Here is a 23,478-nt window from a genome sequence, read left to right on the forward strand (position 1 = left end):
ATTCGGGATAAGCTACATTACTTGAATCAGTGGTTCTCACATTCTCTCAGGCCACATTCCTGTGTATGATGATTGCATAATAAATTGAATCGAAACTTTCAATATATTTGTAAGAATTCTACATTGTTCAGAAACAGAGCAACTTCTATTTCAAAATATCCCCTGGGAGTGTGACCACAATTCATTCTTATAAAGTGATTCTAATACAAATCACTACAACGCAACTTTCCAAGTCAAAAGTTGTTGAAATTCAGGTGATTCATTCCGAAATAAAACAAAATCCATAGAAAAGCATTAAAACAGAAAATTAATTGAATTGAAAGAATTTTTTTTAGAGCCAATTGTAGAAACACAAAATTAACAATTGGTGTACATTTGTGACGAAATTATTATTGCAGCTTTAAGAGGAGACCGATCAATAGAGTGAAAGTCTCTGTCTCCTCTTCAATCTCCTAGAAAAATGTCCAGAATTTGTATACTGCTTTTTCAAATTAAACTCATGAATAGATAATTTGTTGCGATGCTAAATGCTTGCAAGCTGCTAAGTAGATTGTAATCCGTAGTCTGTATGTTTGAATCAAAACCCTTCCTCCTCGAGATCTAGACCTCCCTGCTTTGCCTTCCTCTCGTGTCTTTCAACAGAAGAACTAAAATGCCTTTATAATGACAAACTTATGTGACACTCATTTAAAAACAAGAAATTTTATTTTACAATATTTCGGTACGTCAAGGCTCATCTAAGGCCTTAAATTAGCCTCAAAACATATTGTTTGTTTTGTTTGACATGTTTCGGATGTTCCTTTAGTTTCTGAAGATAATTACATCCTAGCCCAAAACTCCCGCAGGATGACGGGGTATGGCAGCGGGCGGATTCGAACCCTTAGCCTTTGAGACCACGGAACAACAGCCCAGAGCGCATGCCCTATGTTTTCTTACACCATTTCAATTTCGTTTACATTTGCACTAGCCGTAGTTTAATTTACCAGCTGTCAACTTTAAATGTTGGAACTATTTTGTCATCGCTACCGGCACCAGATTCCACTGTCTTTTTAAGTATTACTTTCTGATTACAGCTGATCCTTGAACACTTATTTTCACTGTAGATTTTCGAAAATTCTAAGACTTATTTACTCCTGTAACATTTGTGCCAGGTTCACTGGTTGTTAACCATGTTGCACAAGCGGGATCACGTGACAGTTTCATTTCTTTTAAACTTTGTCACTTAAAGATCCCAGAGTTGGACCGAGACCAATAGTTATAGAAGGCCTGAACACTGACCTGCAACGTCACAACCTGTGGGCAGTTTAGACCAATAGCTCGTTGCCACGGCACGGGTCTGTACGAATGGTATCGGTTAGACTGTCTTCCCTGGCATGTAACCTCTACCATCACTTGCGAACCATGACGTCATTAAGTTCACGTGATCTGCTCAGACGCCAATGATAGTACCCAGCAGATCACGTGATTTTAAGGTGTTTTTGTTAGACAGTATGAAAGTCAAATTGAATGAAAACTTATGTGGCCGTATGGGCTGCAGTGGCACAAGGCCGCTCTGTGCCCAGGCATTCATCTAACTTTACGGGATGTAATCTTTCAACTGAATGAAACCATAGTCTTACTATTATTAATTCGTATGATTAGACGTTGCAAGTGAGGTGCCAATATATTTGAATAAATATATATGTTTTATCTATAAATTATGCGCTCCAAAAAAAAAAGGCTATCAATTGATTTCTCTGTAGATATATAATTGTCACACCTCAAGTATTCACCACGTCACGTACCTTGTCACCTTGTAATAGATGTAATGCTACACACCCTGGATAATGTCCACTTTACTTTCAAAGAAGCACTTCGGACACCAGAGCTAACGCTGGCTAATATATATATGTATGAATAGGATGTTTTTATTTACCTTTCAGACCCAAAGGACCGTTTTTCAGGTCAGTTTGCCATAAAAGGCCATCAAACTAATCAAATATATACAATTTTCTAAGCGTAAATTGTTTACTTTTTCTACATTGCTAATGTTTACCTGATTGGAAACGAAGGGAGCGCATCCACCAGGTCTTGGGTCTCTTTCAACATTTGAAATTCTCGAGTTGTTGTTATTGTTGAAACAGGGAGTTTGCTATGGGGCTTAGGGATTGGGAGTTGAGGGTGGGGGCGGAGTGAATTTATTTATTTTAATAGAGTTAGGGTTTACTGGGGTTAGGGTTTTGAAAAAAAAAATCACCGCGCCTACTTAAAAAGTTCAGTAATTATTCGTTCTCTCTCTTTCTCGCTCTCTCTCTCTCTCTAAGTTTATATATGTATATATAAGAAAGTGGTCCTTTCAGACCTTGACATCTATAGGGCAGATGATGTTAAACTCATCGCTTTCTATGGCAGACGAATAACGAGGGTGACATGTGGCCAGCACAACGACCAACCGCCTTTACTTTTCCAACTAATGTCAGGTACCCAGTAGATTTGGGTGGACTCAGGGGCGCCCTACAAATCCCAAAGTTCAACTTTCAGTCTTCACCAAGATTTGATTTGAAGATTCGGTTCGAAAGCCCTGCAATTATCAATATACACATAGCCTCTGTTGTTTCTAGCTAGCTTTATATTGTCCTACAAACTGATAATGTTACTTAATTAAATCATGCTAATTAATTTGCATATTTTTAAAATTGTTGTTTCATTGTAAAAAATAAAACGTTTTTTTGGTCAACACATTTTTTGCTTCGTTACTAAATGATTATGAAAATACTGTTGAAAGCGGAGTAAAACTTTGAACAAATACATTCTATTTCTTTGTTTTATTAATGTAGAGAGTATCAAGATATATCTGTGAATATCATTCAAATAATACTTGTAACTATTAGATTATATTTCTTTCATATTCCGTCAACCTATTCATGGTTTTATATTTATTTTTATTACTTTATTTTTCTCGGGTCTCAGCTGTTCCGGAAAGTCTCCTGAAGGATCGTTCAGTGCATGCTTTGATGTCTTCCACCAATTATAATTGTGGCTTCCTCTTCTGTCTTCCTTTTCTGCCTTCTTCTCCTGTCTTCTGTCTTCCTCTTCTGCCTTCCTCTTCTGCCTTCCTCTTCTGCCTTCTTCTCCTGTCTTCTGTCTTCCTCTTCTGCCTTCCTCTTCTGTCTTCCTCTTCTGCCTTCCTCTTCTGCCTTCTTCTCCTGTCTTCTGTCTTCCTCTTCTGCCTTCCTCTTCTGTCTTCCTCTTCTGCCTTCCTCTTCTGCCTTCTTCTCCTGTCTTCTGTCTTCCTCTTCTGTTTCCTCTTCTGCCTTCCTCTTCTGCCTTCTTCTCCTGTCTTCTGTCTTCCTCTTCTGCCTTCCTCTTCTGCCTTCCTCTTCTGTCTTCCTCTTCTGCCTTCCTCTTCTGCCTTCCTCTTCTGTCTTCCTCTTCTGCCTTCCTTTTCTGTATTCTTCTTCTGTCTTCTGTCTTTCTCTTGTCTTCCTCTTGTCTTCCTCTTCTGCCTTCCTCTTCTGCCTTCCTCTTCTGTCTTCCTCTTCTGCCTTTCTCTTCTGCCTTCCTCTTCTGTCTTCCTCTTCTGCCTTCCTCTTCTGCCTTCCTTTTCTGTCTTCCTCTTCTGCCTTCCTCTGCTGCCTTTTTTTTCTGTCTTCTTCTTCTGTCTTCTGTTTTCCTCTGTGGTCTGCTTCTGTGACCTACGGTTAACCACCAGGCCAGCACAACGACAAACCGCATTTACTTTTCCCCAACTAATGTCTGATAACCGTTAGATTAGGTTGCACTCAGAGGCGCCCTATAATGTGGTAACTCAAACTTCCAGTTTTCACATGGTTTCGAACCCGGAAGCCTAGCACTTTACCACTCATCCACTGCGCGTGCTATTAAGATTAAGCCGAACCTACTGCACAACTGAGTCAACAATAAAAGATATCTGTGACATTCATACTCTCCAGCCTTGACTACTGCAATGCTATGCTGGCGAGTAGACCTGATGATAAATTGCTGGGTTACTGAGAATTCAGAAAGCGCTGCACAGATAGCTCCACGATTCTCCCACAACTCTCCTGAGTACACTCCAATGCTTCCTGTGAGTGCAAGAATAGACGACAAGGTGGCCACATTTTATCATCAGTGCATCTACAACAAAAGAATTCCCTAGTACCTTATGGAACTGATCACTCTATATGTGTCCCTCAGAGCACCCTGCGCTCCATAGACTCAACGCTTCTAGTGGTGCCACGTTTGTCCCTCAAAAGCTACGGTCTGCGACCCAAAGGTTTGGAACTCACTCCCAATTGAGCTCAGACAGACAACATGCTTCACTCCATTCTTCTAGACCTACCTGTTCAAGAGTTATTTAGATTAGTTTGTCATTTTAACTCTCGTGTTTGTGTCTGATATGTTTTCATAGAGCAGAGAGCCTACATTATATTAACTGCACTATATAAATTAAAGAGAGGAATGTCTTGTTTGGATTGAAATATGTTATCTAATACAATTTGGTTGTCTACGATAGGCCCACATGGAGAGCAAGCATAAAGGAGCACAAAGGAGCGGCTCGGTATCGCAGGTGTCGAACACACCAGAGGCTGGGGGTGGGGGAGAAACAGAGACTGAAAATGCTGCAGTATCTGGTGGATTACATTTGGCTACTTTGTGATTCTTGGAGGTGTAGCTAGGTTTAGTCACGAGAGAGGTTTGAACTGGAGACGTAAAATAATATACACTAATAAGTTGTAATGTTGACTGGAAACTAGGATTTGTTTATGATCATTCATATTTTCCCCTCCTAGAGACCTAGTAGTTGGGTGATAAGACGCTTGACTTTTATATGAAAATTGTAAAACAGAAACACTTTTTTTTTCCTTGGCACAGTCTGCAAAAGAGCTCACATCTCAGCAGCAATAAAGCTGGCTAGAAGAAGAAGAAGAATATGAAAATTGTATATTATTGTTATCCAAAATTGGATTAACTCAGCTGATTATTAACCTTGGTTGTGAAAAAATGAAACGGTTGGTGGTTGTGCTAGTCACATGACATCCTTGTTAACCATCGGTCATAGAAGCACACGCACTTTACATCATCTGTTCCATTTATTGCCAAATCTAAAAGGAAAAATTCTTTTATTCTGTCGCAATGATTTCTTGGAAACCATGGTAACTACCACCCGAGGATATAAAAACAAACGAAAAACACAAAAATGATCTCCCTTGGCTATTTGAGAATTTTGAATTACATTTCCCTTCAAGCACTCACAGAAATGTTTCTATTTATAAATGTCAGACTAAGGTTGTCAGCTGAGACCTTCTCGTATTTCAATGGTTTGCCTAATTAGTTTATATAACGTTGCATTGGATCATATCTTGCTCTTTTGAAAGATATTTAATATAGATATAGATATACATAATCTTCAAATACAAAAACAAAATTTAATAAAATACTCTGAAAGACACAAAGATAAAGGCACATTCCTCGTCCCATATGCTAGGACAAATTTGTACAAATACTCCTTCTTCCCTAGTGCTATTAGAGCATGGAATGGGTTGCCTGAGCTAGCCAGGAAAACCAGTGACTTGGCAGAATTTAAGTCATTGGTTAATATGCATGACTAAATGCATGACGCGTAGGACGTAATCATCTTCTTTTTTGAAGTAACGTCTGTATTATATAAGATAAGATTTTTGTTGTAATCAATATGTTTCAATGTATGATACAGAATAGTTCTGACTTTTTAAAAATTATAAGGTGTTCATTTTGTTTTTTTTCTAATCTACTGAACTAAAATTGTATAAGAATGTAAAAAAAATTTTTTTGCTATTTAACTTTGTCATTACATAATGACATTACAAAGTTGTTTTTTGTTTTGTTTTTACAAAGATTATATTAACTCACTCTGTCTGTCCGTCTGTCCGTCTGTCTGGTAAAAAGGAAGTACACGTTATTTCTCTCACACCCAATCTCGGATCAAGGTGAAATTTGGCACAATTATTTTAAATGGTATACGTGGAATTAAAGTTCTCCCTTCAGACCTTGTGGTCTATAGGGCAGTTGATGTAAAGGTCATCTGTTTCTGTGGCCTACGGTTAACAAGGGTGTCATGTGGCCAGCACAACGACCAACCGCCTTTACTTTTCCCCAACTAATGTCAGGTACCCATAGGAGCTGGGTGGACTCAGAGGCGCCCAAAGATCCCGAAAATAAAAATCCCAATCTTCACCAGGATTTGAACTCTGGACCCCCGGTTCAGAAACCAAGCGCTTTACCGCTCAGCCACCGCGCCTCCTATATGTGGAATTAGTCCTCTGTATTGTTTGTAGAAAGAAAAGTTTGTAAATAGCCATAAAACTTACATTCCTAAGCCGTCGAATTCGAATTCAGGTCGGTCACTTTAAAAAAAAATAAATAAGCAATCACTCAGAGACTCCTTTATTATACTGACCCCTTTCCAACTGATCCAATCAAGTGCATTGAGAATGCTAAAAGCATGAAATACTGCTAAACAAAAACAATTGGTAAAAAATATTTCTAATCGGCATAGATTTAGTGTTGTTGTTGGTCTACATCTATGACAAACTGAATCACATAACTGATGCAAGCTAATTGACACAACTACACTCGTATTCGCAAGGTCTGCAAGGGGAACTTTACTTTACCTCGCACTTCGTATAGACTTTGTTTGTTTTAAATATTTTTTATGTTTTTAGAGTTATACATATATAGAGAGAATAGAAGAGTGAGATGCGTGAGAGAGAGAGAGAGAGAGAGAGAGTTGGAGAGTGAAAGTATTTTTATCCACCAAAAGAATCCTCGACTCGTACACAGACACACACAAACACACACACAAAAGAACTCCAGTTTCCAGAAAGTTAAATCTGTATTTTTCAAAAAGAATCTTAGTACGTGCCTTGGCTACAGCAAAGTAATAAACTCGTGAAAGTACGCTCATTCTGTTTGAGAACTACTCTTACAGACATTGTCAATGAAGCACAAGAATAAAGCCAGACATAAATTGAACAGAGTTCTCCCTAACTCGGTACAGTTATTCGAGCATTTTATTGATGCCAGTGTATGTGCTTCAGGCGATGGTGATAGACTTGAGTTGTCTAACTTAGTATTACCATTATCTTGAGTTGCTTACCCTTTTTGCATGAAATAGACTTTCGGATGAGTTAGTCTAAACTTCTAAACCTTCCCAGAGTAATGGACCGCAAACCTGTTCCGGTCTACTGCTTTCGAAATCGTTCTACAGATTCTTTATAAAAGAAAATATTGTACCAAGTTTAAATCAAGTCTATCTGTCTGGCGAAAATCTTGTGCAAATTATTTCTCCCATTTCCCATTCTCGGATAAAGCTGAAACTTTGAACAATTATTCATCACCGATAACAACACACGAATAAAAAAAAAATAAAAAATTAGTAAAATCTATTAGTCGTAATCAATGTATTTATTTTTGTACTAAGCTAATGGGAGATAAACCTTTTGTAGAGAATTAGTTCGTTCACTAACAATTTTAAGCTAAGTATAAAACCTATTTTTTATGAATACTTAAAAAGCTCAGAGGTAAACATATCGGCCTTCCATCACGGAGGCTCGAGTTCGAATTTAGACTCGAGCAACTTTCTTTTTTTTTTAAAAAAAATCGCTTTTGAAAAGGCAGCACGGAAACCTTCTCGAAGATAGCCCCTCCCCCACTGGTCAACAAAAGTGTTTGGACCATAGCGCACTATAAGCATAAAAGTTGTGGTAAACTAAAACAATAAATAATAGCACAAATGTATTATTGGTAGTCTAGATCTATTAAAAATGAATTACATGATTGAATCAAAATAGTGGATACAATTTTTTTTTTTTTAAGTATTTATTTTACATTTTCTATAACAGAAATAAAGATTAGTATATGATAAAATGGGTAGAAAATTCACAACGCTTTACTTGTGCTGATTTTATACTTAGCGTTGTGCCAAGAATATCTTTATAATCCTATTAATGCTTGCCAGTAGATGTCATGATTATTATAACGCTAATCATGAAGTGCATTCAGATCAAGGGAGAAAACCATTTCCGCCATAGCCTTGTTTCTTTCCCTTGTTCCTGTTGAGTTATCTTTCCTTGCTTCGCACTCATCTTATTATCACTATTCTAGAAAGTTAAACTGACATCCGGGTGTCTAGGGAATGTGTGAATTCGGCACGCAAGCTGGGAATTTTTAAAAAAGAAGGAATTCACTTGAATCAATGTTTAACCTTGTTGACTCGGCCATTTTCCATTTCTATTTCATAAGATCGGAGAACGCAATGCAAATGTTTTAAAGATCAAATAAGAAATCATAAGAAATAATAGTAAGAAATAATATTATTTCTCTTATATGATTCAGACGTTTCATCAGAAATAAGGAAAATTATCTCCCTGTCCAAATCAAACTCAGGCGAGACTATCTGTTATAGAAGGCCTGAACACTGACTTGCAACGTCACAACATGTGGGCAGTTTAGACCATAGTTCTTTTTTATGTTAACATTTATTGGTTATTAACCGCAAAATAATTGTTCTATAAGTTGTATGAAGAAGGTTTTATCTTTCTTTTTTTTACAAAGCCGCCTATAACAACTCACTATGTCTGTCTGTCTGTCTGTTCAAAAGTTTGTACAAGTTATTACTACCACTTCCAAGCTCGGATCAAGCTGCAATATTGCACAATTATTTCTTTTACACGCCAACACAAGAATCAATACAAAAAAACAACAACAGATTAGTTAATTAGCTATTCGTAATTAATTTAATTAATTATTCTGGGTGTTATCTCTAACAAGAGAAAGAAATAGTGCTTGACTAAGGTGGTGGCGTAAATTAAAACAAACAAATAAGACTATACATTCTTCTCTAGTCATAAATGCGTCACTAGCAGAGTGGTTAGCACGTCTGCCCGAGGAGGCGTTAGCCACGAGGTCGCTTTCCCTCCCCCCCCCCTTTATTTTTCTGTAAATGCTTTTAAAAACGCAATTCCGCTAAAATCCACTCAGATCTGCCTTTCTTTTCCTTTCATTCTCCCAACTGGTCCAGATAAGTGACAGGAAAGCTAAAAGCATGCAATAGAACTAAACAAAAACAAATGGTAAAAAAAATTATTAATCGCACAAATGTATTGTTGTTGGTCTAGACTCTAGATCTATTACAAATTTAATGACAAGACTGATCCAAACTAATTTGAGTACACTTCGTGTTGCTTTAAAAAAAAAGTTTTTATAAAAGTTTTTCTTCATAAATTATCATTTTTATTTGTGTTGTTTTAGATCAGTATGCCATTTTAACTCTCGTGTTTATATTTGTTATGTTATCATAGAGCCTTGTTAACAGGGCTGTGTAGCCTAAATGAAATGATTATTTTATTATTATTTTATTATTATTCCATCAAGACACAGATAACATTCATACACGCCTAGGGCCTAGGGGCCTGTGACTACTTTAGCTCATGCATTTTTTGTTGATTTTTATGTACATTGAACCTAACCGCTTTTAAAAAGACAATGTTGCCAACTTAACATAATTGAACTACAAATGAAGGGTGATATCACCCTCGGACCGCAATGCTAAAAATTATTATATATCTTCAAAAAAAAAAAAAAAACAACAACTGTCTATTTCAAAACTTCTTTTCTTTTTTGTACACCGGATAACCAAATAGCTAGCTAGTTATAGTTTTTTTTTTTTTTTTTCCGAAATAGAAGAAATACTCTTATTTAGCCTATAAACGAAACTAAAGTATAGGAAAAGACAATCCAGTCTTGTTATTGCATTAAGACTAAGATGAGAACATTAAAAGTGTAAAAACAAAATTCGGTTGCCAGTTTGGGCTCAAAAAAAAATAATTTTTATATTTCATCTTGTGTTTTTATTTTGAAAAGTCTTATTGATCAGGTTCTGTCTGGAGTCTCGTCTGCCTGTTGGGCTTCCTGGAAATATATTCTTTCCATCATGGGAAAAAAATAATTAGGAACTAATTAGGAAATTTGTTTACATTGATAATACGCTTTGGAAAAAAAAAATAAAAAAATCAAACTTTATTTTTGTATTGATCGAAGTACAAATAATTCGTTATTAACTATAGTATATAAATGAAAAAAAAATTACATAACTATTTCTACAAAAGTTGTGTAATCTATCTACACGAGGAACGTGTTAGCATATTTGAATTCACGAAACTTGTTCTAGCTTTACCTCATCCAGGCACGGTTGTAATGTAAACATTTATTCTAAGGGCCCACGTGAAATCAATATTTTTGTGAGCAGATATTTTGTGACGGGGCAAGCAAACAGCTGGACACTTCACTTGGAAGCTATGTCTGTTGATTCGCAAGGCAGAAACACACTTCAAGAAAAATGATATATAATGTCAGGGGGGAAAGGTGGAAAGTCTTCAAATGTCAAGATGAACATTCCCGATATAAACGTAGGAGCTAGTCTTTATGTATGTTTGTAAAAGTATGATGTAAAGTTAAATGAAAAAAAAAGTAAAGTTCTCCTTTCAGACCATGGGATCTATAGGGCAGATGATTTGAAGGTCGTCTGTTTTTGTGGCCCACGGTTAACGAGAGTGTCATGTGGCTAATGTCTGGTACCCATTAGAACTGGGTGGACTCAGAGGCGTCCTAAAAATCCAGAAAATAAAAATACCAGTTTTCACCCAGATTCGAACCCCGGACCCTCAAGTTCGGAAGCCTAGCACTCAGCCGCCGCGCCTCCGTATACACTTGTGTATATAAAAATATGATTTAAAAATTGTGAGATTTTTAGAGGTCCCTGAGTTCACCCTAATGGATAAGTGACACTATGATAATTGTTGGGGGAAAATAAAACCGTTTAGTCTCTGCGCAGGTCACATGACACCCTTGGCGAAAGGAGCAGACGATCTTTACATCATCGTTAAATTGTGAGATTTTTAGAGGTCCCTGAGTTCACCCTAATGGATAAGTGACACTATGATAATTGTTGGGGGAAAATAAAACCGTTTAGTCTCTGCGCAGGTCACATGACACCCTTGGCGAAAGGAGCAGACGATCTTTACATCATCGTCTCCATGGATCTGGTAAAATTCTTCATTGACATCGAAATCTCTACTATTCTTGCCTTCTTCAGAATTAATACCATTACTGTACTCGTCAGAATTAATACCACTACTGTACTCTTCAGAATTAATACCACTACTGTACTCTTCAGAATTAATACAACTATTGTACTCTTCATAATTATTACCACTACTGTACTCTTGGCTTGTTAACAGGTCTGGTGAGATTTTTGGACCAAACTGTTACGCTGGTAAAACTTCATAACATTAAGATAATTAACACAATAGCAAAAAAACATAAAATGTACTCGGGAGTGATCAAAGGTATTTAAAACGTTTGAGGATCTTCTCCTTCGTTCAATAGATCTTATTCAAACTAGATTAGTTCTTTTGGAATGTACCTATTCTTTTAAAGCTATAGGATTTCACTTTTTTTTCGTAATTCAAATGTAATGTAAATAATAAACAAATTTTAAGTCTTGCTTTACATATTGTTTTTTTTTTAATGAAATCCCCCCCCCCTCCCTCTTTGTCCTCGTTTCCACACTTTGATATTAAATTTGTTCTCAACAAAATAAAAACCTCTATTCACTTGTTTTCTTCCTAGATAGAATTTCATGCAGTGTCCGTCTATATTTAGAACTCATGGTGTAGTAGAGTATTATGTTCACGCTGGAGTTGACCGAGTCTAGAACAAACGCGAACGACCACGTGACAAAGAAGACGTTAGAGTACTGGCCGACAACGAAAAATCCAGGAACGATAAATCCTGTGGTGCATAGCAGAACTGAAGGCAGGTAACAGACGATTAAAACCAAAGCGATTACGATAACCATACGAACCGTTTTCTTATCACGATTGCTAATGGTATTCGATTGTTTATCGTCAAAGGTCGATTCCTCTCGCCATTTCGTTTTTTGCTTTAATTTGACAACTAGTATCGTTGTGAAAACAATGATAGCGAAAAACGATACTAAAATATAAATAGCGTACAAGAGAAATGTTAACCCAGAGACTTTGTCGTTTTCTTTGGTTCTAATGAGTCCTAAAAGAGATCGATTCATTTCTGGGTATTCTTTCCACCCAATATACATAGTAGTGTATTCGGGAAGTAGAGACGCTATAATTAGGATATAGATGCCAACTATAATCGATGTCGCCCGCTTGGTGGTAATGATTCTTTTTATTTTCAGGGGCGAGACAATACAGAGACACCTCTCGGCTGTGATATACACTGTTATCCAGCAGGTGATCCTCGCAAAGCAGGCGTGGGGGAACCCTCCAGTAAGGTGCTGCACCTCTGACGGCGCCATGGGCACGCCCGAGTTCACGAACAGCGGATTGACGCAGACGTTGAACCACAGCAAAGTCACGAGGCTACAGAGGTCAGAAACTGCCACTCCGGTGAAGCTGATGTTGACGGTGCTGTCCAGGCCCTGCCTGCAGAAGACGATGATGTTGATGATGTTGGAAAAGATTCCGAAGACGGAGAAGATGTTGCAGAAGACGACGTAGTTGACCAGCTCGTAGATCTGTTTCACACCATCGCTGAGTAAGTCAGACATCGTGGTGTCATAATCTGTAATCTTCAACTCTTTAAGAGACGAGTTTCACGCCATGTCAACAAAACAGCGCCCCCACTAAATTACCGAATCCTAAAAACCTACCCGACACTTTTAGAAATAAAATACCCATTTAAACTGCCATTCGCTGAAACCTAGTCTATCAGAGTATACTACAGTCATTATAATAGTTAAATATATTTCCACCTTCCGTGCCATTTAATGTATTTGAAACAGTAGAAAAAAAAATTATTTTCGGTTTTAATTAGTTATGCGTTTTCGACACTGGTATGTTATCACATCCACTGTTAAATTTTACTTTTTGATAGATTGATGCAGTCTATTATTAAAGCCTTTAAGTTCACCCTAGACAGCATTAAGTGTCTATCTTCCACTTTTCTTAATCACATTGAACAAGTAAGTCAATAGTTTATATTAAATAACTCAGGACGCATAGCTCTGGATCAATAGTAATTCTCAGTAATCGCAAGGAACGCAACTTGGCGTGTGCACACATTGCTAACAAAATTGGTTAAAAGCTGTTTAAAATATAGCTCACAGATAATTTTTTTTTCCAAAGCAAACAATATTATGCTAAAAAGCAAACTTTTAAAATTATAATAATAAACTTTGTATGATTTTTACACGAATCATTGGTAAAAGGTGGGTCATAAAAATGGACGAGTAAATTAATTTAATTACCTCCCCTACTTCAGAAGTTTGTTTTAAAAATAAGCTGAAAAAGTAATAAAAAAAAATATTTTTTAAACATCTTTTTCTACTTTATCAATCTAATATTGATGTATCATTTCTTTTTCTAGTTATTTCTTGTACTTATCTTTTCTTATATAAAACAGACGTTACTTCAAAAAAGAAGATGATTACGTCCTACGCGTCATGCATTTAGTCATGCATATTAACCAATGACCTAAATTCTGCCAAGTCACTGGTTTTCCTGGCTAGCTCAGGCAACCCATTCCATGCTCTAATAGCACTAGGGAAGAAGGAGTATTTGTACAAATTTGTCCTAGCATAAGGAACGAGAAATGTGCCTTTATCTTTGTGTCTTTCTAAGTATTTTATTAAATATTGTTTTGTATTTGCTTTATTATTTCAAGGAGTCTTTGCAGTGAGCTTTGCAATCGAGTTTTTTTGCTAACAGTGCAGCTAGGGTCGGCCCTAATAATTAAGGGGCTCATGCTGAACGGAGTACTCGGGGCCTACTCTGGGTAGGGATAAGCGAAATGTCAAAATTAAGATTTTATATTAGAAAATACATTCGTCTTTGCAATAAATTTTTATTAAATGAAAGCTCACAATGCAGTTTTCATTTAATGGCATCCCAAGAATAACAATCTTGTCTTTTTTCCGGAGATTTTAATAATTTCAGTAGATTTCCAGGCGGCCCTGGAAAATAAAGAGGCCGCGGAACCCCTGTTATTATATATAAGTTAAAATGGTTTAATTTAATAACTTACACCTAGAATCAGCGCATGGCCTATGAAAGAGCGGGGCCCACTACGACCGCATATTTCACTATTTAGGCCAATGCTTGCCGGACAGATGATATACGCGCGAAAAGGAGGACATTCAAAATGGCGCTGCACTGTGGCGACAAGCAATTTGTGTGATATAGTTAAAATGTTTTTTGTTTAGTGTAATGCCATGTAATGCACAAATTGTAAGACGAATTTCTATACGGACAAAAAAAATTATAATTATTATTATTATGATCATTACGGATAAAAAATCTCGGAAATATGGGAATTGTGTTGCATTTAGATATTTTGTAATTAAAATCACAAGTTTTCTTTTGTGCGAGGTGCGAACTCAAAAGATTCTTTGTTCGTCACTATGGTAGCCGGGTATCAAAAAATAGAATTAAATATGTGCGAATAGAAAACCTTTCGTTTGCGTATCTTTACATTTCTATGGATTTATTAAAAGAAATTTCTATACATCAAATAAGAACATAAAACTAAAATGTTATTTAACCTTGGAATTGCATCCTCCGTTTGGGACCCCTCAACTCAAGAAAATATTAAGAAATTGGAACAGACACAAAATAGAGCAGTGAGATTCATAACAAACGAATATTCGCATTTGACTAGACAAACAAGAGTAACACCTTTAGTTAAATCCCCGAATTTAGAAAGCCTTCAGGATAGAAGACTCAAATGTCAAGTAGCAATTATACATAACACACTGAACCATAATCTTCAAATACAAAAACAAAATTTAATAAAATACTCAGAAATACACACAAAGATAAAGGCATATTTCTCATCCCATATGCTAGGACAAATTTGTACAAACACTCCTTCTTCCCTAGTGCTATTAGAGCATGGAATGGATTGCCTGAGCTAGCCAGGAAAACCAGTGACTTGGCAGAAATTTAGGTCATTGGTTAATATGCATGACTGAATGCATGACGCGTAGGACGTAATCATCTTCTTTTTTTGAAGTAACGTCTGTATTATATGAGATAAGAGATGTCTATGGTCAAAGAACTGATTTGTGACAAATGATTTCCAGCACTGTATTGTTTTTACATGTTCCAGATTCATCTGATATGGGCAAAGGAAGAATGTTGGGTTGTAAATATACACATCTCTCCCCCCCCCCCCCGCCCCCAATGTATTGTGCACTCTTCTGTACCAGAGGAAAAAAAATGTTTTTTTTTTTATAGAGAGAGTTTCTGTTAAAAGTGTGCTAAACTGGGTCAACTGCAGAAATGAGAAACAAAATTATATATCTTGTTTGATGGCTCTCTGTATTTGTCTTATTATTTTGTTGGTATTAAAAAAAGAGTTTTTTTTTGTGAACTGGTTTGTTGAATTGCCTTTCGTTTTCTCTTAAATTACACCAGGATAGAAAACAATTTTTTTAAACTTACTAATAGAGTTGTTTCTCTGCACACCACTAGCGATCTTTCACTAGGTGCGCACCATCCAGAACTGTACTGGGCAAATAAGTTAAACGATATCGCTTCCGGCCAGACGTGAAAGGGTTAAGGACGAAAGAAAAGAAAGTGCTAATGTCATGGAAAGCGTCACCTAAATAGAATGTTGATAGTTAAGAGTCCGATATATAAGGATTGTTGCCGTTAAGAAGTCTGTCTAGTTTTTTATTATGTGAAAGTCCTACAATCCATTTGGTCCTGTTTGTTGACTTTCTGGTAAACATGAATGTTGAGTTGTTTTTTTTTACACGTTGGCAAACAAATGGAAGATTGTAATGTATATATTTATATAACAATAACTGATAGTCGTGCTTAGCTACCAGGAAACATTCATTTTAAATTGTAACGAAAATAATAAAAAGAAAAAAAATGGAGCTGAAAAATGAACTCTACTAAAAATTTAATTTGTTTTTTAAATATTGTTGTAGCCCTGTCTTGCACCATTGCTTGTGGTGCGTACGAGCGCACTATTGGACAAGGACAGGGGGACGCTGGGATAGTGGAGATAACATCAGCATCAAGAGATTGGGAAGAGTCTGTTCGGAACTAAGGAGCCGTCCTTTGTGCTGCCTGAAGACTGTGGTAGGGACCTGCAGAGAATCAGGGAATGTTGGTCGTTGGTCTATATTCAAGTTCGCTGGGTATAGAACAGGACTCTTTGAATGTAGAAGGTTGTTATGTGTTTGTCCTGGTAAATAAACAAATTTATTTACTGTAGAGCTGCGTTGCGTTGCTTGCCTTAGATTTACTACAATATTTGTATGCACAATAACGCTCCATCACATATTTTTTTAAACCCATAAGGACTAGTATCCTCTGCCACAAATTTATTCCTTATACGCTCTAAGCCAAATCTAGGTGAAGATCTAGTCAGTATAGCATTGCCTTTCACATTTAAATACCAGAGTACACCGAAATGTACATTACCCCTACCGTGAACACTAGAATTCCTAATACTTGTACTTCGCACCGTTGAAATAGTTGATAGGTTTCATGCTGTTTGTTTTGTCGGGATCCTTTATTTTTAATCTCCAATGTAACGTCCCGCGTAGCTATGGGCCCCAGCAGCATTTTGACATTAGACATTATGACATAAGATAATGTACTTAATGAATAGGCCTATTTAAGTCTAAGTTCCTTCCAAATTGGTACAGTATATAAGTAAAATTAACAGAAAATGATCATTAAGACTCTTTCAATGGGTAATACCGTTGTTTATTGGCTAATAATGCAACATGTGACAAATCTCAATCATATCGCTTCACGTCGTGTTTTCTGTGCAGCAAAGGTCATCTATAACATCTTCTAGATCAATGCTGTCTAGTATTTTGACTATACGTGAGTACATGGCAGTGGCTTAATATAAAATATTTTATGTAAAAAAATTAGAACTTTCAACAGGAGTCCCCCTCAAGTGGGGAGCCAGTGGGTACTTTCGAATTTGGACCCACCAACCCTAGCTACGCCACTGGTTCCACACTATAACGCCCAAAACCCCCGATACAATAGACCCTTAACTTCTAGTATCCCTTACATTAATGGTAACAGAAATGTCTTGGCTTCCACCAATAAACAATGTATATTTTTTTTTGTCCGTAACCTTTTTTTTTTTGTTGTTGTTGTTGCTTTCTCCATTTTTCAACTATTGGCTCTGCATATAATTGTCTCGTGAATTCTAGCATTCCTTAAACTCAACTACCTAACAAAGAAACAAAAAAAAAAACAACAAAAAAACTCTTACATAACATCTAGTGCGAATTTCAACGTAGCGGATACTATAATAGATAGAAATAAAATTTAGCAAAAAGAACAACAAATTTAAATTCTATGCATTTGAGTTTGGCTTACATATTATTTCATGTAATGTCTTTCTATATTTAGAACTCATGGTGTAGTAGAGTATTATATTCACACTGGAGTTCACCGAGTCTAGAACAAACGCGAACGACCACGTGACAAAGAAGACGTTAGAGTACTGGCCGACATCGAAAAATCCAGGAACGATAAATCCTGCAGCACTTAGCAGAACTGACGGCAGGTAGCAGAGGATTAAAACAGCGGCGATCATGATGACCATACGGATGGTTTTCTTATCTCGTTTACTAATGGTATTCGATTGTTTATTGTCAAAAGTCGATTCTTCTCTCCATTTCGTTTTTTGCTTTAATTTTACTACAAGAATCGTTGTGAAAAAAATGAGGGCAAAAAACGATACTAAAATGTAAATAGCGTACAAGAGAAATGTTAACCCAGAGACTTTGTCGTTTTCTTTGGTTCTAATGAGTCCTAAAAGAGATCGATTCGTTTCTGGGTACTCTTTCCACCCAATATACATGGTAGTGTATTCGGGAAGTAGTGACGCTATCATTAGTATGTAGATGCCAAATATAATCGATGTCGCCCGCTTGGTGGTAATGATTCTTTTAACTTTCAGAGGCGAGACAATACACAGTCACCTCTCGGCCGTGATATACACTGTTATCCAGCAGGTGATCCTCATGAAGCAGTTGTGGGGGAACCCTCCAGTAAGGTGCTGCACCTCTGATGAGTCCATGGGCACGTCCGAGTTCACGAACAGGGGGTTGACGCAGACGTTGAACCACAGCAAGGTCACGAAGCTACAAAAGTCGGAAACGGCCATAGCCAGGAAGCTGATGTTGACGGTGCTGTTCAGGCCCTGCCTGCAGAAGACGATGATGTTGATGATGTTGGAAAGTATTCCGAAGACAGAGAGGATGTTGCAGAAGACGACGTAGTTGACCAGCTCGTAGATCTGCTTCACACTATCGCTGATCAAGTCAGACTTCCAAGGATTCTCAAAACTAGTAAAAGAAGAGTTCAGCGTCATCTCAGTTATATACCGTCGCGAAATTTCCGAATCTTTACAACCTCATTAATGCTTCCAGATATACAATACCCACTTAAATTGCCATTGGATGAAACGTGATCTATCCTTGTATATTACTGTCATTACTATCATAAGACGTATTTCCATCTTCAGCGTCATCTTGTTCTTTATTAAACAGTTTTAAAAAACTGATTCTCGGTTTCAATTAGTTAAGGGTTGTCGATGCTATGAACCTTTTTAAAACGTTATGACACATTTTTTATTCGTCTTTTTTTTTTAATTTATTCACTCAATAATTAAAGATTCCTAGTTCAATCTGTACAAGAAAAAGTTTCTCCTCTAATATTTTTCTTCAATCTCATTGAATAAGTAGAATGTTTTATAATTAATGCCTAATGACATTGGAACAGACATCTCAACAAATAGTCATTACATGTCTTTGTAAGGAATGCAATTGTGCTAACTCGTACATTGCTAAGCAATCTTTTGAAGAGTACGTGTTTAGTGTCAAACTTAAAACATTATGTTTAAGAATATAGCTTTGCAGGTTAATATTTCTGAAATCATTGCGCAAACAAGAATTTATCACAAAGCAAACAAAGTCTGCTGTATCAGGCTTTTATTACGTATATGTCACGTGAAGTACGTTTCGAAAGCGGACGAGTAAATGAAATTAATTTAATATCATACAATTAGTAAAAAGATAAACGTGCTTCTTCTTCAAATAAAACTATTCATTTTTTTTTTACAATTAGTTTAAACATTCTTGGAATGACTGCATGAGATGATGATCTGGTAACTTGATGCTGGACAAAGACTTTTGTTTCATTTTTCCTTGCGAGAGTTTGTTGTTTTTGGTGGAAAGGAAAAGTTACTTGTTCAGTAAGGTTGTTATCGCCGGAAGTGGTAATGCGCATCAACTACAATATAAAATCCTAGGCCTTGATGACTTGGTGATCATCACTAATTTCCCCCACTTGCCGTGGTTGATTAAATACGAAAATTTAACCTTTTTTTACTTAATCAAGCCTTGAACAACTAAGTTATATTCACGATCAAAATCGCAGCGTTTAAATATTAATTTATTTTAAGTAGGATTCCGTAAAAACTATGTTACCAAGATAATCAGTACACACCGGCTACACTCGTTGATTTAGTCCTAGGCTTTATGCCGGAACACCCCATTCTTTTTTTTTATAAACGGGACATATTTTAAGGATCAACATAGAATACTTTTTTGCCTGCAAATTAGTGTATCTGTTACAATGAAATTTCCTCGGTCCGCTCTCTCTTTCCTTCTCTCTCTCTCTCTCTCCTTCTCTCTCTCTCTCGCTCTCAGGAACCCTCTTTTTTTTTTTTTAACCTGCACATCGTAATTTCTCCAGCATAGACTTTTGACTTGATTTAGAAAAAACCGCTTCATAATGCGCCCCCACCCACACTTAAACGCTTACATATTTTGGGCCCGTTTTAAAAGCACTTTTACTTATCTGCTCCTCCCCGCTGGCCAACAACAACAACAAGTTAGTCCTTAGTACACAATCCCGTTCTCCTGTCTACATTTATCTTGGTATTTTGTTCTCTAAATATAAAAGACCATACCGTCTGAAAGGGAAACATTACTACTTAACTTAGTGTTTGGAGTGAGCCTGGCATTCATTCAAGACTTTGAACTTTAAAATTGTAATAAAAATTAAAACAACGTCAGCCTGTATGTCCATGTAGTATTCGCTTTGGACTGTCGTTCAGTGGTCTCAATGGTCTTTGGTCCCTAGTAGGGCTAGGATGTATTTATCTTCAAATCTGAAGGAACATCCGAAACATGAAAGACAAACAATACAGCTGTGTAAGCAACGCCTTCGCCTTACGCACGTCTGTTGTGTCTAAGAAAAATACCATAGACTTTACTTACATGAAAACATCCTAGTTCAGGGTTTCATATGTGTAAGCCTATGTCTCAGTGGCGTAGCTAGTGATTTGGGGACCCGGGGGGGCTTGACCTTTTTAGGGTCCCCTGCATTTTGACATTCAATATCGTCACATGAGATAATGGCGTAATAGTTAATGTAAAAACAAATTTAGGATACTCATTTTGGGGCCTCCCCTTTTCAAGTGGGAGCCGGGTGGTAATTTCAAATTTGGACCCCCCAGCCCCCCGCCCTAGCTAAGCCACTGCTATGTTATTGTATTGTCCATCTTTTTTTCATTTGTAGTGTTTGGAGTGCAGGCGTGGTGGCTGAATGGTAAAGCGCTTGGCTTCCAAACCGGAGGGTCCCGGGTTCGAATCCTGTGATTTTGTTTTTTTTAATTTCGGGATCTTTATGAGTGCCTCTGAGTCCACCCAGTAATAGGTACCTCACATTAGTTGGAGAAACGTAAAGGCGGATGGTCATTATCACGTTATGCTTGCCACATGACAACGTCGTTAAGCGTGGGCCGAATAACAGATGACCTTTACATCATCTGCCGTATAGACCGCATGGTCTAAAAGGGGGACTTTACTTCTTTACTTAGTGAACTAAGATTGTGGTTGTTGATAGCCTGTATTTCATTGTTTCTGATAGTCGTGCATAAAATATCGAAACCTGCGTTGTTACCTGCATCGCGTAATGGAGACCGCATTTGAGTCTGTGTGAAAACACGAACTCTCTTTCTAATCTTGTTCACTTAATGTGCAAATGGTTAGCTTTCTGAAGACCTAAAGTAGCCTTGGCATCCATTTTGAGCACAAAGCAGACGATTTATCGCTAGCCCTTTCAGTTTTGAGACCTGAAGTTAACAGGCACACAAACAGACATCTGCCTGGTCTTGCGGCAAAGCGCGCTGGACCTTCGTTCGGTCTACGCTGCCAGCAGCTACCCCCATGTCATCCTGTGTTAGGTTTGGACTAGGAATTAGATTAACCTCAACTCTAAAGGATGACCCAAAATACAAACAACATTAAAACAACAACTAGTATATAAGCACATCGATATAAATGATCCATTGTATTGGTAGTCCAAATATTGTACTAAAAAGAGAAAGATGTGTTATGGAATTAAAACGGGTTAAAATAATTAACATAATCATCTCTACAATCACACAAGTTCATCTGAATTAAACAAAGGTATCTAGACAAAAATACTTTAAAAACAATTATAATGAATCAAGTCAATTTAACTAAGTAAGTTAAACGCTAGTACATAAGAAACATTGTTTAGGAAATGGCGTACAGTTCTGGTGTAATATATTTAGGGCATCTATTCTCTTTCTCTTTGGCTGCCTGGTCGTGCGGTTTGCACGCTGGACTGTCGTTCAGATTTATCGATGGTCCCGGGTTCAAACCCTGCCCGCTCCCATCCCCCGTCGTCCTGCGGGAGGTTTGGACTAGGAAGTAATTATCTTCAACTCTGAAGGAACATCCGAAACATGTAAAACATTTTACAAAAAAACATTTTTTTTTCTAATCAGGATCACTCGTGTTACCATTCTACAAGAAAAGATTTAATTTTCTTAACCTTGCAGCATGAGTTTTAGGACATAATCATCTTCTTTTTTGAAAAAACGTTTATATATTATAAGATAAGATAAGATAATTTTATGTGTTTGAGTTTTTGCTAGCCATTATTTCATGTAGTGTCTGTCTATATTTAGAACTCATGGTGTAGTAGAGTATTATATTCACGCTGGAGTTGACCGAGTCTAGAACAAACGCGAACGACCACGTGACAAAGAAGACGTTAGAGTACTGGCCGACAACGAAAAATCCAGGAACGATAAATCCTGCAGCACTGAGCAGAACTGACGGCAGGTAGCAGATGATCAAAACAGCGGCAATCATGATGACCATACGAATCGTTTTCTTATCTCGATTACTAATGGTATTCGATTGTTTATCGTCAAAAGTCGATTCCTCTCGCCATTTCGTTTTCTGCTTCAACTTCACTACGAGTATCGTTGTAAAAAATATAACAGCGAAAAACGAAACTAAAATGTAAATAGCGTATAAGAGAAATGTTAACCCAGAGACTTTGTCGTTTTCTTTAGTTCGAATAAGTCCTATAATGGATCGATTCTTCTCTGAATACTGCCTCCATCCAATATACATGGTAGTGTATTCGGGAAGTAGTGACGCTATCATTATTATGTAGATACCTACAATAACCGAAGTCGCCCGCTTAGTGGTAATGATTTGCTTTATTTTCAGGGGCGAGACAATACACAGGCACCTCTCGGCCGTGATATACACTGTTATCCAGCAGGTGATCCTCGCAAAGCAGGCGTGGGGGAACCCTCCAGTAAGGTGCTGCACCTCTGACGGCGCCATGGGCACGCCCGAGTTCACGAACAGCGGATTGACGCAGACGTTGAACCACAGCAAGGTCACGAGGCTACAGAGGTCAGAGACTGCCACGCCGGTGAAGCTGATGTTGACGGTGCTGTCCAGGCCCTGCCTGCAGAAGACGATGATGTTGATGATGTTGGAAAAGATTCCGAAGACGGAGAAGATGTTGCAGAAGACGACGTAGTTGACCAACTCGTAGATCTGTTTCACACCGTCGCTGAGTAAATCAGACATGAAAGGATTGTCAAAATGAGGAGTCTCAAAATCTGAAAATGTAGTGTTCCATACCATCTCGATTGTTATATATACTTTCGAAATTGAAAAGTCCGTACAACTTTTCCTCTTTTTAAAAATACAAAACCATAAGAAATTTCCATTCATTCCATACACTGGGCAGCTAATAGAAGTAGAGTGTAGCAACTGCAGTTAAATGTATTATCATTTTCCATGTAATTTCTCTCATTCTAATCCTTGCTAAACCAATTAGTTCTTATGTGACTCACTAGCCAACCATTCTCTTTAAATATTTTAATTAATTGAGAAAGCACTGACATATATTTCAATATTTGTAGTATGGCCCCTGTTTGCTAATGTAGTTACATTAAAGTCACGCGTGACTAAGAGCAGACGATATAGAATTCCCCCCTCCCATTTCATTCAATTAAACTAGGTCAATTCACTGCACATCAATATTCTCTTTTGTTAATTGTTCGTCCAAAAACCTTCATGATTTTTAGATG

General features: G+C 37.3%; 2 protein-coding genes across 2 annotated transcripts; both read right to left on the bottom strand.

The window, feature by feature from the left end:
* Positions 1 to 18,018: 18,018 nt before the first annotated feature.
* LOC129924850 (uncharacterized) lies at positions 18,019 to 18,414 on the bottom strand. The gene has a single exon (XM_056022157.1). The coding sequence runs from the start codon at positions 18,412 to 18,414 to the stop codon at positions 18,019 to 18,021; it is 396 nt and encodes a 131-aa protein (XP_055878132.1).
* A 3,442-nt stretch (positions 18,415 to 21,856) lies between these two features.
* LOC106063893 (uncharacterized) lies at positions 21,857 to 23,029 on the bottom strand. Its single transcript, XM_013222381.2, has 2 exons — positions 22,553 to 23,029; positions 21,857 to 21,883 (listed from the first exon to the last, which is right to left on the bottom strand). Exons 1-2 carry the CDS (start codon positions 23,027 to 23,029, stop codon positions 21,857 to 21,859), a joined length of 504 nt encoding a protein of 167 aa, XP_013077835.2.
* Positions 23,030 to 23,478: the final 449 nt, after the last annotated feature.

The sequence above is a fragment of the Biomphalaria glabrata genome, chromosome 2 (genome assembly GCF_947242115.1).
Source record: "Biomphalaria glabrata chromosome 2, xgBioGlab47.1, whole genome shotgun sequence".
Taxonomy (NCBI): Eukaryota; Metazoa; Mollusca; class Gastropoda; family Planorbidae; genus Biomphalaria; species Biomphalaria glabrata.

Excerpts from the sequence above, each read along its gene's own strand:
- LOC106063893 (XM_013222381.2), bottom strand. The coding sequence starts at position 23,029 with ATGGTATGGAACACTACATTTTCAGATTTTGAGACTCCTCATTTTGAC. Across the intron at positions 21,884-22,552 it reads AGCGGGCGACTTCGGTTATT|AATGGTAACACGAGTGATCC; the intron begins GTAGGTATCTAC and ends CTTTTCTTGTAG.
- LOC129924850 (XM_056022157.1), bottom strand. The coding sequence starts at position 18,414 with ATGACGCTGAACTCTTCTTTTACTAGTTTTGAGAATCCTTGGAAGTCT.